At 43.6% G+C, this 16028-nt stretch overlaps 1 protein-coding gene across 5 annotated transcripts in view; it reads left to right on the top strand.

The window, feature by feature from the left end:
• Positions 1-16028, top strand: part of grb10b (growth factor receptor-bound protein 10b) — a 94377-nt gene that overhangs the window by 32898 nt on the left and 45451 nt on the right. For 2 of the 5 annotated variants that reach the window (XM_072680175.1, XM_072680173.1), the window contains exon 3: positions 2888-2984. The exons of 1 other annotated variant lie outside the window; for it this stretch is intronic. In XM_072680175.1, coding sequence (XP_072536276.1) covers positions 2888-2984 — 97 coding nt within the window. Of the gene's footprint in view, positions 1-2227; positions 2282-2887; positions 2985-16028 lie in introns of those variants that run through there. 2 more of the 5 variants (XM_072680178.1, XM_072680176.1) reach the window with 2 other exon arrangements.

Genomic DNA, 16028 nt, shown 5'->3' with positions numbered 1-16028 from the left:
AGGATCTTCAGGTTGTGGCCAGACCCTTTTGTACTGCTCCGGTCCTCCCTCCTTATTTCCTGCCCTGGAAGAATGTGGAGGAGTGAAGGGGAGGACCGGAGGAGAAGGAGTGGAGAGAACGAGTAGTAATTAAGGAAGTGGGACAGTCGATTTATTCATTTTTATTTGTATTTATTTTATTATTTTATTACACCCCCCCGCCCCCCCCAGCGTCGTCATATTTTTCATATTATTCTATATAACTATAAATATAAAATTATAAAACAGCATTTGAGATCCAGCTTTGGCAGAAAGGTGAACCTGGGTGAGTTTGGCCTCCTGCAGATCATAGTTGCACTATATGGACTAAATTATAGCTCTGGAACTGTGTGATTGGTCGGGATGCTTAGTGAATTGCAAAGCATTGCAAAAGGCCAGTATCCTGATAATTGACGGACTGCGGTTTGGGTCTTTCTCATACATGTGGTCATTGTAAAGAGTTTACTTGATATTGAGACTTAGACAAAAATAATCTGCAGTTTAATGTTCTGATCACATGATCATAATAAGCATGTTTATATGGTTTTAATGCCTGGTGATACCAAAACAGTCCATGATCGGTTTGCCTCGCACTCCCTGTGTGGGTAAAACAGCCCTCCCTCTCCCTTTCATTACTTGGCATGATGTTTGTTAGGGGACGTAATAGTTAATGTTCTCCCCAAAGAATGTTAAGCTTTTAGTGATGTTCCGTTAGCGGCAGTCAGAAAAGATGCCAGGCTTTGCTTTATGTGGTTTAGAGGAAGCGCATGCTAGCCTTCACTCTTCCAGTAGTGGTAGCATAATGTGATGGGGGCAGTCCTAGCTATTTATTTATATATTTTTTGAATTCTCTGTTTACTCGGGGGGCTGTAACATCAGTCATCGGGTCTAACTTGACCACAGTGCCTGTGTCTAGCAATGCTAGTTGTCATGATGATGATGGTTACGGCTGTAGCACCACAATCTCGCATGCCGAGGAATTTACGCACTATACGCACAGTGGCTAGAAGCACTGCCCTCTACATTGTCCGGACATGCTGTTTGTTAAGTCCTAGCTTCTCTGTAGCCATAGTTATCTCAGTAGCTGGTAGTCTGCCTGTCAAGTTTCAGTACTACTGGAATCACTTCAACTCATGTGAGGTTCCACGTCTCACAACTCCAGAATTAGGCCTTGGTTATACCTCTTCTCTGACATTGAAATGATGTTGCACTTATTTGTTTATTTATATATTTTTGGTTTATTTACTTATTTTAAATCCCAGATTTTAAATCCCAGGTTGGCCTCTACAGTCCTATCTGTGATGACTGCCATAATTCTTATTTCTGATATTACTAGTAATATCCTCTGAGGGATCATGAAAGTGTTGTGTAATAAGAAATGGGCAGAATCAAATACGATGTTTGACTTAATTACACTTGAACGAGTACAATTATCTGTTTTGACAATTTTAGAAACTCTTTTTTTTTACTTTTGTTTTTAGAAAAAGTCAACTACCCATATATAGCAGCTTACAAATATAATTTCTGGTCCAAATTTATAGATTTGAGCATCATAAGAAACAATATAAGTCCTTAATCCAGGTCAAACTACTTAAAAATAGTCACTCATGTAAAGCTAATTTTTATTTTTGCCTATAAGATGGATTGAGTCTTTCTAAACACTATGCATGTTTTGTGCTTAGGGCTTACTGTGGAGTAGACCTGAGGAGAGACACCTAAAGCCGTAATTCCTGGTGTTAAATGTGGCGATTTTAGGAGTAGAGTACGTCTTCTAACCACTGAAGAAAGGTGTTCGTTATGACCAAGATCACATCCCAGCAGGTCACATCCCAGCAGGTCGAGCGACCCATCTGACCTAAGTGAAACCGACCACTTGCACTCTTTCCAACTGTCCACAGCTTTGTTGTTTGTCTTCTCACATGGCATCGTCTTCCCGAGGAGCGTATGTGCGCGACCCTCATAAACAGTGCACTCTGGCATCGGGAAAGAAAACAAGTGGCGCACTCTAATTCTGAAACTTTTCTGGAGCTGCTCTCGCGGCCACATTACAGAGCATCTCCTAACTTCTGCGGCTGGCCCCGGAACACCATCTCCAAACACAAGAGCCGCAGGACATTCTGTTCCCAGCTCCTGCTGTGAAGGCCCCAGTCAGCTCTCCGCCGCCTGAGATATCCTACTCTGCAGCTTGCCATTCCTTTGTACCGTGTCCAAGAAGCTGGAACGTTCTCCTCTGGCGTGAGAGGAGTGCCGCAGATAGCACTGGGTAATTGAATTGAGCGTTCTGTTCTCGTTTGTTTACGAAAAAAAAAAAGGAAAAGCGTCTTCCAGCTGAACGCGCCGTCAGTCATTAGGGACACGCCACGGGCTGGTCTCAGCAAAGCACTCGGCGTGGACGTGATCACACCACAGCCCTTTTGTCTCCTAGCCAGACATCATTGAAATCATGGCTGCGACCCTCCCCAGATGTAGTAGAGCAAACTGAGGCCATGACTGCGGGACTACTCTTCCTCCTCAGCCTCTTCTAATAGGCTGGCTTTGAGGACGAAGAGCAGGGAGGGCTTTATGAGGGTTGAGGGGAGAGGAAGTGGAGATGGGGAATCCTAATATCACTGTTATGCTTGCTTGTACACAACTTTAGCAGCAATGATAATTAAGGTGCATCAAGCAGTGGAGTCCTTACCCAGTGTCGGGCATCGGGCACTTTGGGGAAATGACCCTACGGGGATACTTGGGCCATTCTGAGAACAAATACAGTGTGTGTTAGACGTTTGTGTGCGCGCTTGTTTTGCTCACGCTTTAAATAGAGTTTTCCATGTTTTTCCATGATCACGATAAAATAATTGCTCTACTCCTTTGGCTTTTGTCTCAGCAGGACAATGTAGACCGAACTGCCAATCACAGACCAGCAGAACTAATTGGGTCAAGTTTTCAGCAGGCGGCCAATCGGAACTCTCCAAACCACCAAGGTTAGTGCACTTCAGCGGTTCTGTCGTTGTTCATTAGTGTCGTTAGCTCCGGCTCCACTGTCCGAACTCGGAACCACTCCGACAACGTAGAACAAGCTTTCTGTGATGCCTGATTTTATCACAATGATCACAATGATCTGTACAGCATACTGTACTGTAATTACCTTCACCATATGTATGTGTGTGTGTGTGTGTGTGTGTGTATATTTATATATGTATGTGAATTTTTAAAGGCAATTTTTATTACTTTCTTTAAAGTCAAAAGTTTAAGTACACTAAGATTACTATGCCTTTAAACAATTTGGGACATCCCACATGACGATGCCATGTCCTTGGAAGCTTCTGATAGGTTTATTGGCAATTGGCAATCTGAGGTATTTAGAGACACACCTGTGGATGTAATTTAAGGCACACCTGAAACACACTGCTTCTTTGTGTTACATCATGGAAAAGTCGAAAGAAATCAGGGAATTGTGGACTTGCACCAGTCTGGCTCATCCTTGGGTGCAATTTCCAGATGCCTGAAGGTGCCTCGTTCATCAGTACAAACAACAAACAACGCAAGTAGAAACAAGATGGGAATGTCCCGCCATCATACTGCTCAGGAAGGAGACTGGTTATGTGTCCCAGAGATGAACATGCATGAAATGTGCCCAAATCACCCCAAGAACAAAAGCAAAAGTACTGTATCGATATGAGCTGAACGGCCACTCTGCCAGGAGGAAGCCATTACTCCAAAAGAAACATAAAAACACACAGGGACAAAGACCTTCATTTTTGGAGACATGTCCTGTGGTCCTTTGGCCACATGTCCTGTGGTCCTGTTCGGCCATATGACCATTGTTACGTTTGGAGGAAAAAGGGGGAAGCTTGCAAGCCTGAGAAAACCATCCCAACTGTGAAACACGGGGGTGGCAGCATCATGTTCTGGGGTTGTTTTGCTGCAGGAGGGACTGGTGCACTTCACTAAATAGATCATGCATCATGAGGAAAGAACGTTATGTGGGAATACTAAAGCAACATCTCAAGAAATCAGCCAGGAAGTTAGAGCTTGGGCGCAAATGGACAATGTCTTCCAAATGGACAATGACCCGAGCTATACTGCCAAACTGGTTACAAAGTGGCTTAAGGATGACCAAGTCATTGTTTTGGAGTGGCCATCACAAAGCCCTGATCTCAATTCTTTTGAAAATGTATGGGCAAATCTAAAAAGGCTTGTGCGAGCAAGGCGGCCTACACACACGGCTCAGTTACACCAGTTCTGTCAGGAGGAATGGGCCAGAAATCCTGCCAACTGTTGGGAGAAGCTTGTGGAAGGATATCCAAAATGTTATGGTTATACAGTTATACAGTTTAAGGGCAATGGTACCAAATACTAATGAAATGTATTTAAATGTTTGACTTTGAAGAAAGTACTAAAAATTGCCTTTAATTTTTTTATTTATTATTTTTTAAATACAACTTTGTATATATTTAATGAGTAGGAGCGTGCAAATGTTTTAGGCATGTAAGCATGTTAAGTAAAAGCATTTATTTTGCCTTTTTTATGCTTGTAAAAACATCAGATCAAGTCAAGCAGATGCAACTGGACGTTAATACAGTACAAAATAACAAGAACATAGCGGAGATCTTATGAGCTGAAGAACAACACCTGGTTCCAGGTTTCTATCAGCAGCTCACCTGATTTACCATCAGTAAGCACTGATTTACCAAGCCAGGTGATGGATAATACTGGCCTCTGGTGAGGAGAGCTTTGGAGATGCCTAAACTTTTTACCCGCTGCTGCATATTGAGGGCTCTTTTGCTGTATTTAAAGGCTCTGTTTGTAAAGAAGTTCCACAAAGGGTGCCTGTGGTATTAAGGCTTCAATTGAATTGTGCCGTAAAGAAAATCCGGAGGCATGATAATCGGAGCATGAGATCTAGGCACAATATTGCCTCAGCATGAGAGGCACGGCCCCAAAAGCTTGTCTTTTTATAAAGAATCGTTGCTGCAACCACAGAAATAAGTGGAGCAGAAAGGTTTGCTGATCTGTCTTGATTTCACAGAACTGGGTGTACACCAGGAAACTTATGATGGGAAGCCAAATGTAATGTCTCCCGCAGGACATGATAATGCAATAATGCGATATCTACTTGATTTCAGTTTTTTTCCCACTAACAAAAGGAGACGGTCGGTGCGCTAAACGTTTTGTGCAGGCTTTAACAAAATGAAATGTTGTAGATTCTTACATTTGAGGCTTTTCATTTACTATGAGACTTTATCTACACTTGGACACTTTATTATGTTACTGCTACTTATTTATTCATGCTGCTACACTCTTTTCATATTGTGACCATATATTTTTTTTTTTTTTATTTCTCTAATTTTCCCAATTTTCCTATTTATGTCTACCCTTTTTATATTCTTATTTTATTTATTCAGTAATTGTTTTTTGGCTGTAACTGGGTGGGTGACGAAGGCTACAGTTTAAAGGGGTTTAAAGCCCCAGTCAAGAATTGCTAGTTCTAATAGAACTAGTAGTAGTAGCTCAGTTTCTTTTGAAAATTATACATAATTCAGTTATTTAAGTGTTGTTGTTGTTGTTGTTGTTAGTACCACTACTACTACAAGTTTTGCAGATGGTTCTATGTTTATGTAGTTTCCATACAATAAATCTTGCATTATTTTCAAGCCAAAAAATTGCCAAATACAAAGTTCATTTTGCTCACAGGGTGACCTACTGAATGAACAAGCTCAGTTTTAAATCAATCATTCAAAAATGTTAAGCCGCCAGTCTCACAATTACAATGAGTGAGGATGTTCTGGCATTCAGCAATATATATATATATATATATATATATATATATATATATATATTCCCATCTCAAAAAATCATATTTATACATTTGTTCATAATCATACACTGTAACGTGCAGAAAGTCAATTTTCTCAAGAAACTTTTAGGATCCTCTGAAGATGCTTTGCAGAACCTTCAGGCAACAGTTTTCTCCTACAGTGTCTTGGGTTCATGAAGGTTCCTCCACAGTTTCTAATTGAGGATCTTTCAAATGTTCCTCAAGGATCCTATACTTTCAACACTACTACACCTGTCTGGTGGTTTCATAAGCAATGCTATTGATGGCAGAACTGTGCCAGGGTTTTATTTGGGAATTGGGGTGGGCTCTGGAAGTACGTCTCCACTAGGAATAGGTTCTTAATACAGCCCGATTAATGGCAGATTCTTATAGTATCTTAATATTGCAAGCAGTGTCTCAGCAGACTACTGAACTGTGTGAAATCGCTTCGGTCATGTAGAGTTTAGAGAAATCATCCGCCTCAGTCGTGGCTGTGAACAGCTCTGACTGTACGTTTCTATAGAACGGAGCTCTTCACCACCAGCAACTCTGAGGGACTGTCTTTACGGCTTGATTATGGACTTCTGCAGTAAATGTGAAAAGCCAGTGGATGTATTTTACATTACAACTCCTTTATCATCGTACACTGGTACGCTGTTGACTGTCTCCTCCACAAGTCAAGCAGATTGGCTGTTGTTGTTATTATTGCCATCATTACTTCCATTATTCTCACCATCACTACTAGGATTATATTAGTTATATTAGTCAGGCTCTGAGGGAGTTTTTCCTTGCTACGGTCACCTTTGGCTTGCTCACTGGGGGTCACTGTGTTTTGTGCTTAACCTCTTAAAAAGCCTGTGGACCGCTGTTAGGCTGTTTCCAAGAGAATAGCCCCACATTTGTTGATCTCCTGTCCTATTACTGGATTTCTGGAAAGCTGCTTTGTATAATACATTAGATTTATAATGCATTCCATTTGATTCCAGATGTTCTGGTGACAAACTACTAAATTCCCTGAGCTCTCACCAGCAGAGAGTGCTCTAGTGCTTTCCGTTGGCCATGATCCCATGCTTGGCCAAGCTTCACAAGAAAAGAAAAGCAAACAGTGAAATACTCAATTGAGTCAAGCCCTCACTGCAGTCTTACAAGAGAATTAGTGACTTTGCACAAAACAAACCGAGGTCTCAAGCATGATTTGACAACAGTGCCAACTCTCTTTGTTCCAGGGATCAGAAATGTGTCGTTTATCCAAACGTCTGAAGCTCCTTCACTGTTTTCGTGACTCGAAACTTGAGATTTGAAGGCATTGGCCGACCAGGGAACACAGATGCCCAATTAGTCATCCTGTAATCGGGACCAACAACCCCTTGTACTCCGGTTGCTGGCTGTAATGGTTCTCCCGAGTGCAGGTCTGCTTGTTTGCTGTTCCGGGTATTTCTTTGTGAGAGGTTTTGTCAGGTGAAACAAGTGACCGGTGGCAATTACACCAGCACCCCCCCCCCCCCCCCCCTCCTCGCCCTCGAAAAGCAGACCACCACTGCCCAATCCCCACTTCCCCACGTTCTTTCTTGTTTAGCACAGCACACATGTAGTCCCACAAGCAGTGTCCCACAAAGTACATGGGTTATTTTAAGTGCACATTTGAATTCAGTCATATTTCCTCATTCCCTGTCTGTCTGTCCCCCCCCCCACCAGTTATATGATGGCACTCCCCCGGCATTGTTTTCAGCACTGTTTTAGCTCTATGCCGTACAGGGCTGCCTGTATCTGTCTAAAAAGAATGGCTCCACTGCTTCCACAGACCTTGTTTTGGGGTGCACCACCCACCCCAACGCAGAATTCTCAGCAGGGCGCCCCAGCCCCCGCATCCTCTACTCCTATAACCCCCTTTGTTCTTTCTCTATTTGCATGGTAATTGTCATCAACAGAGGACTTGTGCAAAAAGTTGTAAACATGCTGCTCGATGTATTTTATTTATTTCTTTATTTTCTACCCCCTTTTCCACCCTTCCTTTCAAAACCTGTGCGTTTGTCCTCAGGGTCAGCCTGACTTCAAAGCAGGATTGGTGCAGCTGTATCATTGGCTTGTAGATAGGCCACTTTACTGTAAATGAATGCTTGCATTCTTCTTTTGGATGCAGGGCTAAATGGGACGTGGCTTGGTGCAGCAGAAGCTAGCATTTTCCGTTTATACTTCAAGAAAAACTTTTAGGCAGGTTACCTCAGGCTTTCTCATCTTGGCAGGATATAGGGCCGCACACCACACTGTTTCGGAGTGGTTTTAATGAGGGACGAATTAAGGGCGCTTTCACACCTGCACTTTTTAGTCTGGTTAAATCTGACCCTGGTTCTTTTTCACCCTTGGCGCAATTCGTTTGGGCACGTCGTGCTGATATCTGTGGACTGATATCTGTTGAAGTTGTTTGTCTACTGGTGTTAAATAACTGGTTTAAAGTATATAGGTTTATATGTGCTGTGATTGGGTATTAGAATTAGAGTTAGCCTCCACTTGGTTCTAAATGTGCTCTTCAGTGCTGGTTTAAAAACCAAGAAAGGCGTGCAGTTCTCCCGCTGGTAAAACGGTGTTTCAGGGATAGGTTTATAAAGATTCAGATTTTATGGTCTGTTTTTGTGTTCCACTGTTAAATAGCTGCACGTTACAGACTCTTAACTCTTTTATCTACCTTCTGAGAACGTCCGCACCGCTGCCGACTGGGAATAATGTCCGTTAATGGCAGATTGAAGGCACCAGGTGACTCTCTGAACACAAACAAAGAATCAGAACTGGTTTAAGATTAGAACGGCCGATACTCCATCTATGAAAATGTGCCTGAATCAACCCTGATCCCAACCCCCGGGATCAGATCAGGACCTCGGTGGTATTTTGTTCAGATAATCACTACAGCTATGGACAAATGCTGTCTCTGCTGTTGTCTTCTTCCTCGTCCCAGACAGGTCTGTTTGTTGAGACACATTTTTTTGCAATTCATTTTTCCCTGTGAAAACAAATCAAACCAGCAAAACAACTATAGATCTGAAAATGCCCTAAAATTGTTTGGTGCCAATTTGCTGAAAAATGCTGATTTTATAACTTTATACTCTAATTTTATAATTTTATTCAATATACATTATTTACACTTTAGTATTCTTAGTGTTTGTCATTTGTAATAACTTTTAGAAAACCTTTATTGCATGAAAGTATTTTTAATTATTATAATTAATTCATATTCGAAATCATATACAGCCCCTTTAAGTTAATGATGATGCAAGCTAACCCCTGAAGCCACATTGAACGGATGAGGGAATTCCCAGTTCCTTGCTGAACATTTAAGCAATTCTAGGTGAACTTCCCTCTGCAGTTCAAAAGGGAAATGTTAAAAAAAATACCAGGGGTGGGGTAACAATTGGGATACAGATGAGAGGGTCATGTCCTTGCAGACATAGCCACGCCCCCACCAACTGGAACGCTGGTAAGAAATACAGTGCTGTGTCTGTGGAACCATACCACAGTCCTGTTTATGGTTCTGAATATTTAATTTTAAGATCTGGAAAACTGCTGAAGGCCTAGATGATGATGAAAGCTTATCATCTTTCGTTTCATGAAATCAGCTCCTTCCACAAGTTCTGTAAATGGTTCAGTTGGATGAACATGCGCCCCCACGCTGGCTCAGAACTGCACTTGTAACACAGGATGCAGTGGTGCTTTGGTCTGGAATGAATGCATAAAGTCATTTCTGTGAGGCCTCCAGCCGTGCAGACCGGGTGGTACTTTTGACTCTATGTGGGGTGCTGCCTTTCCGAGGAAGCTTTACCCATATGTGGAAGTCCTGAAGCTGATTTGGTTTAGAGTTGTCCTCAGTGCAGTGTTTTCTGTTCCAGTACACAGTGTCCTCCACGTGATGTACAAAGGGTCGGACCCCCCCCCCCCCCCCACACACACACACACACACACCTCATCTACTCACTCTTGGCCACTAGTTCCTCTGACGAAGGGTGTGCTCCTATACTCCGTCTCAAGTACTGAGGGAACTGTTTCAGGTGTTATTCATTATGAATGTCTGTTCAAGGATTCATTATGCTTTTAACAAGCTTGTGAAGTACAATAGCTTTGATTAAGCTGCCACTGTGAAACTGGCTATGGCAGCTGTAACTCTAGAAACTCTGTCCAGCATCAACAACCTTAACTTACAATTTTTGGAATCATAGCGTTGTGTGAGTTACAGCCGTCTGTCACTGCTGCGGTTAGCGCTAGTGTTAGCTCATTAGCGATTATCTGCAGAGGCGGCATGTTCAAGTTGAGGCATAAAAGTCTATCAGTTTAATCCATAGTGTCTAAAAGATTTTCCTTGGCTAGTTTTGAATTGTGCACATCAGTGCTGACATGAAATGCTCATTTAGCCTGTTTTTAGCCTAAAAGCAGCAGTTTACCGGACCTATCAGGATTGTTTGGCGATTTGTTGGGGGCTGAAATGGTCTTATTTTTTTTCGTATTTTTAAGTAGAATCTTTCTAAGACAATGATTACAATTTCTTCACTTTAAAAAGTAATGTAGCGATCTTATGCTTCTTTTTAGCTTCTCTTTCTTGTTCTGCTGCCGCTGCTTTTGCTGCTGCTGCTTTTCCTGCTGCCTTTGCTGCTGTTGCTGCTGCTGCTTCCCCTGCTTCTGCTGCTACATAATTTGCTTCTGCTGTTACTTTTGCTTGTTCTGCTTCTGCCTTTGCTGCTGCTGCTTCTCCTGCTGCCTTTTTCTGCTGCTGCTGCTGCTTCCCCTGCTGCTGCTTCTGCTGCTACATAATTTGCTTCTGCTGTTACTTTTGCTTGTTCTGCTTCTGCCTTTGCTGCTGCTGCTTCTCCTGCTGCCTTTTTCTGCTGCTGCTGCTGCTTCCCCTGCTGCTGCTTCTGCTGCTACATAATTTGCTTCTGCTGCTTCTTTTTCTTCTTTGTCTGCTGCTACTTTTGCTTGTTCTGCTTTTGCTGTTGCTGCTTCTCCTGCTGCCTTTGCTGCTGCTGCTTCCCCTGCTGCTGCTTCTGCTGCTACATAATTTGCTTCTGCTGCTTCTTTTTCTTCTTTGTCTGCTGCTACTTTTGCTTGTTCTGCTTCTGCTGCCTTTGCTGTTGTTGCTGCTGCTGCTTCTGCTGCCTTTGCTGTTGCTGCTTCTCCTGCTGCCTTTGCTGCTGCTGCTTCCCCTGCTTCTGCTGCTACATAATTTGCTTCTGCTGCTACTTTTGCTTGTTCTGCTTCTGCTGCCTTTGCTTCTCCTGCTGCTGCTTCTGCTGCCTTTGCTGCTGCTTCTCCTGCTGCTGCCTCTGCTGCCTTACTGCTGCTTCTGCTGCTGCCTCTGCTGCCTTTCCCTGCTGCCTCTGCTGCCTTTCCCTGCTGCCTCTGCTGCTTCTGCTTCTCCTCCTGCTGCTTTTGTTGCTGCCGCTGCTTCATATTCTGCTGCTTGTTTTTCTGCTCATGCTTCTGCTGCTTCTATTGCTGCTGCTACTGCTTCTTCTTTTGCTGCCGCTGCTTCTGTTTCTTCTGCTGCTTGTTTTTCTGCTTATGCTTCTGCTGCTTCTGCAAATTTAAACCTTTACGTCTTCTGCCTCTTGTGCTTCTCTTCCTCCTCCGCCTGGTCAGTGTTCAGTACAGATGCATGAATATCAGACTTGGTTAATTAAACCGGGTAGGAAAGTTTCCGTCCCTACCTCCTAACCTCCCTTCTCTGATGTGGTGAAATTCCTTCCTAGAGTCCCCTGCCTCTTAGTGCCAAGTCAGAGTGTCCTGACCAAGCGTAACGGTCTGCCCCTGTGGAGCAGTTAGTTTGCTGTTTCAGTGCAGGATAATTTGTGTGCGCAATACAAGCACACTGCACGCTTGAAGGGCAGACACGAAGCAGTTTAGGGAAATAAAGGGCCTGACAGGCCCAGCTTGTGAGATGTCTGTTTTCTGAGAGGTGGACGCTAAGCAGTCGGTGAGAGGTCAGTGTGCCTGTATTGGAGAGGTGACCTCAATGTGAGCTTGGTGTGAAGCTAACTGTGTATTGGGGTGGATCTGTCATGTTCTGGGGTTGTGTTGCTGCCAGCGGCATTGCCGGTATTGCATGGGTTTGCACTATTAGTAAGTACTACTTAATAAACTACAAAATATGCAAAGGTTTGGGCACCCTTGTCCATGGTGACACAAGACTGTAGCTCACAAGTAATAGAACCTTCACATTCTGGGATCTGGGAAGTCATTACACACTTTCCTCAAGCTAGGTAGAGTAATCTTAAATAAACCAACCTATGTGGTTTCTGACCCTGCATAATATGTCTAGTATGTGCCCCATGCAGTGACTCTTTCTCCTCATATGCAGAACAGCAGACGGTAACAGCGTTGCAGCTTTGGCTGCAACCGTGGTCAGATATACAGTGAGGAAAATAAGTATTTAAACACCCTGCAACTTTGCAAGTTCTCCCACTTAGAAATCATGGAGGGGTCTGAAATTTTCATCTTGGGTGCATGTTCACTGTGAGAGACATAATCTAAAAACAAATCCAGAAATCACAATGTATGATTTTTTAATAATTTATTTGTGTTACTGCTGCAAATAAGTATTTCAACACCTGCCAATCAGCAAAAGTTCTGGCCCTCAAAGACCTGTTAGTCCGCCTCTAAAAAGTCCACCTCCACTCCACTTATTATTCTAAATTAGAAGCACCTGTTTGAGGTCGTTAGCTGCATACGGACACCTGTCCACCCCACACAATCGGTAAGACTCCAACTACTAACATGGCTAAGACCAAAGAGCTGTCCAAAGACACCAGAGACACCTCGTGGCGGATCAATGATCCTAAGAAAGGTGAGGAATCAGCCCAGAACTACACAGGAGGAGCTGGTCAATGACCTGAAGAGAGCTGGCACCACTGTTTCCAAGGTTACTGTGGGTAATACACTAAGACGTCATAGTTTAAAGTCATACATGACACAGAAGGTTCTCCTGCTTAAGTCAGCACACGTCCAGGCCCGTCTTAAGTTTGCCCATGACCATTTGGATGATCCAGAGGAGTCATGAGAGAAAGTTCTGTGATCAGATGAGACCAAAATAGAACTTTTTGGTCTTAATTCTACTCGCCGTGTTTGGAGGACGAAGAATGATGAGTACCATCCCAAAAACATCATCCCTACTGTGAAGCATGGGGGTGGAAGCATCATGTTTTGGGGGTGTTTTTCTGCACATGGGACAGGACAACTGCACTGTATTAAGGAGAGAACGACCGGGGCCATGTATTGCGAGATTTTGGGGAACAACCTCCTTCCCTCAGTTAGAGCACTGACGATGGGTCGTGGCTGGGTCTTTCAACATGACAATGACCCAAAGCACAGCCAGCCAGGATAACCATGGAGTGGGTCCGTAAGAAGCATATCAAGGTTCTGGAGTGGCCTAGCCAGTCTCCAGACCTAAACCCTATAAAAAAAACTTTGGAGGGGGCTCAAACTCTGTTTCTCAGCGACAGCCCAGAAACCTGGCTGATCTGGAGAAGATCTGTGTGGAGGAATGGGCCAAAATCCCTGCTGCAGTGTGTGCAAACCTGGTGAAAAACTACAGGAAACGTTTGACCTCTGTAATTGCAAACAAAGGCTATTGCACCAAATATTAACATTGATTTTCACAGGTGTTCAAATACTTATTTGCAGTAGTAACACACAAATTATTAAAAAATCATACATTGTGATTTCCGGATATTTTTTTTTTAGATTTTGTCTCTCACAGTGGACATGCACCTAAGATGAAAATTTCAGACCCCTCCATGATTTCTAAGTAGGAGAACCTGCAAAGTCGCAGGGTGTTCAAATACTTACTTTCCTCACTGTAAATACTCTCCAAATGGATTTAAAATGTAACCTGTGTTCAGTTTGTTGGCAGATGTGATTTGATCGCTCTTGGTATGCTTTTTGAGGGTAGATTTTAATTGGTGCGGTCATTTAAGGATGGTATCGTTGGACATGCTTCAGAGACCCTTCAGAATAGGCCTGCAGCAGGGATGACACATCAACATGCTACAGAACCTTAAGAACATTTTCCCAGACTGCAGATCTTGGCAGATGCTATTTTTTTTATATATATATATATATTAATGAAGAGACCCTATTCCCTTTGGGTAAATTTCAGTTATTTAAAGGTGATTTTAAATCAGAGCTCCTTTAAGCACAGAGTATGTGGTGTAACTAAGGTTTAGCTATCTATGTCATGTTTTAATTAATAACCAAAGGCTAATTGCAGTCCTATGCTGTTGGTACCCTGTGGTATCTGGAGCTGCCGTGGACCCACAGATGCTTGATCAGATCTGGGGAATTCGGAGGCCAGAGCAATAGTGCAGACCACTGCCATTGACTTTAAGTGGTTTGCGTGGTCTGCAGCAGTGTTTATGTAGCTGGCACAAGACCCAGCACAACATTGACATCGAGTTTCCCTCTCACTCCACCAGCTTGCCTTCTTCCCGCTGTGCATCCTGGTGCCATCACCTTTCCAGGTAAATATTAGTACAACACAATATCTCAGTGCTAGTCTAGGTCTAGTTCTGATGCTTGCGTGTCCATTGTAGGCACTTTTGAGGACCGACAGAGGCGGGCATTGTCACTCTGACTGACCAGTCTGCAGCTAAGGAAGCCCATATGCATAAGCCCATATGTGTTCCCATTCTTTCCATGACTTGATTTGATGCCACAGCAGGCCATCTGTCGGTTCAGTCTAGACAGGATAGCCTTTGATGCCCTCGCACATCAGCAAGCCTTGGACGCCTTGGACATTGGTCCCTCCTCAGAACTCAACAAACTGATTTATGACCCGGATGTAGCTTCGGAATTCAGGAAATCTAAGGAAATCTAAAGGCATGTATCAACATGAAGTACTTGGAACATCCAGTAGGGCTGAATAACTAAAACCTGCTGACTTGTGCACAATGCGTTGTGAGCCCTGCCTTCCGGTACTTGATTTGTAGGCCTCAGTAGGTGTAAGTAGGCCTTATGTCGTCGGTTCAGTCAATACAGGACAGCCTCTGTTGCCCTCGCACATAAGTAAGCCTTGGACGCTCAACACTTGGTGGTTTATCCCTCCTTCCAGACCTGGTAGATGGTAGGGATTCACCGCAGCTGACCGGGAGCACCATGGGAACCTTTTTACTGTTTCAGAAAGGCTGGAGTATGGAGCTCTTATGTCTGTCCATAACCGTTTTGCTTCAAAGCTCTTTGTTTTTTGCTCTTCTAAGTCAACTTTTCCCGCATCCAACACGTCAACCATGAGAACCGACTGCTCAGTTATCCTCTAGTATACGTCACAGATCCTTGAGAGGAACCAAAATAGTTGGTTTGCAGTAGAGTTGTAAATGTCTGACCTCACACCAGCTTGTTTTGATTACGATGCCTCGCCTAATGAAATCTTGGACCTGGAATGCATTGGATCGCTGTGAGATGATTCAGAATTGTCAGTAATCATGTAGGTACTGCCTGTTACATCCAACATGTCCATGTTTACAAGGTTAGTGTTGCTTCCGAACCTGGTCTGTAGTGTGTGTGTGTGTGTGTGTGTGTGTGTGTGTCTTTAACTCTCTAGGGTCTATAAGTGGAGAAGGGGCTTACCTGGCTCTATTAATACTGCAGGATTAGTCAGCAGTGATGTAGTTAGCTGACACATTTTCAGGAAGAGGCCTGTGAGGTAGCTGGTCACTCACAGAGATGAGAGCAGGTCAATAACTCTTAAGGCCCGGTGTACCCAAAATACTCCTTCACATTATCCATTCTCGTCATCCTCTTTCTGCTAATGCACATCGGCCCGACTCGGACAAAACGAGCAGGAGCCTTTAATGCCACTGGGGGACGGACTGACTGACCTCAGCACAGCAACACGGTAGAGCTAGTAATCGAAGTATACGAGCCATGAACGTACCTACCGCTGATATGAGTGCTCTTTATACCCACCTCCTGCTTGTTGAGGCCTACAGTGGCAGTTCTGTGCTTCCGTAGAAGTGTACGAAGGTTGCGGGCCTGTAACCTTAGACCAGATTCTGTTCACGCTTGTATTAAACGTGGAGTGATCTGATTGCTGTCCAATCACAGTGCAGCTCAGGTTTACACCGTGATCCCATCCCCAAAACCGCATGTTTGGCTCCATGAGTTTGATATTTCTTTAACTTTCTTAGCTAGTTCCTGTCAAAATGGAAGAGGAAATTACCAAAATACCCAA

This window comes from Salminus brasiliensis, chromosome 5, assembly GCF_030463535.1.
Source record: "Salminus brasiliensis chromosome 5, fSalBra1.hap2, whole genome shotgun sequence".
Lineage (NCBI taxonomy): Eukaryota > Metazoa > Chordata > Actinopteri > Characiformes > Bryconidae > Salminus > Salminus brasiliensis.
Note: the sequence above shows the minus strand (reverse complement) of the source record. Positions and strands in the feature narration are given on the sequence as shown.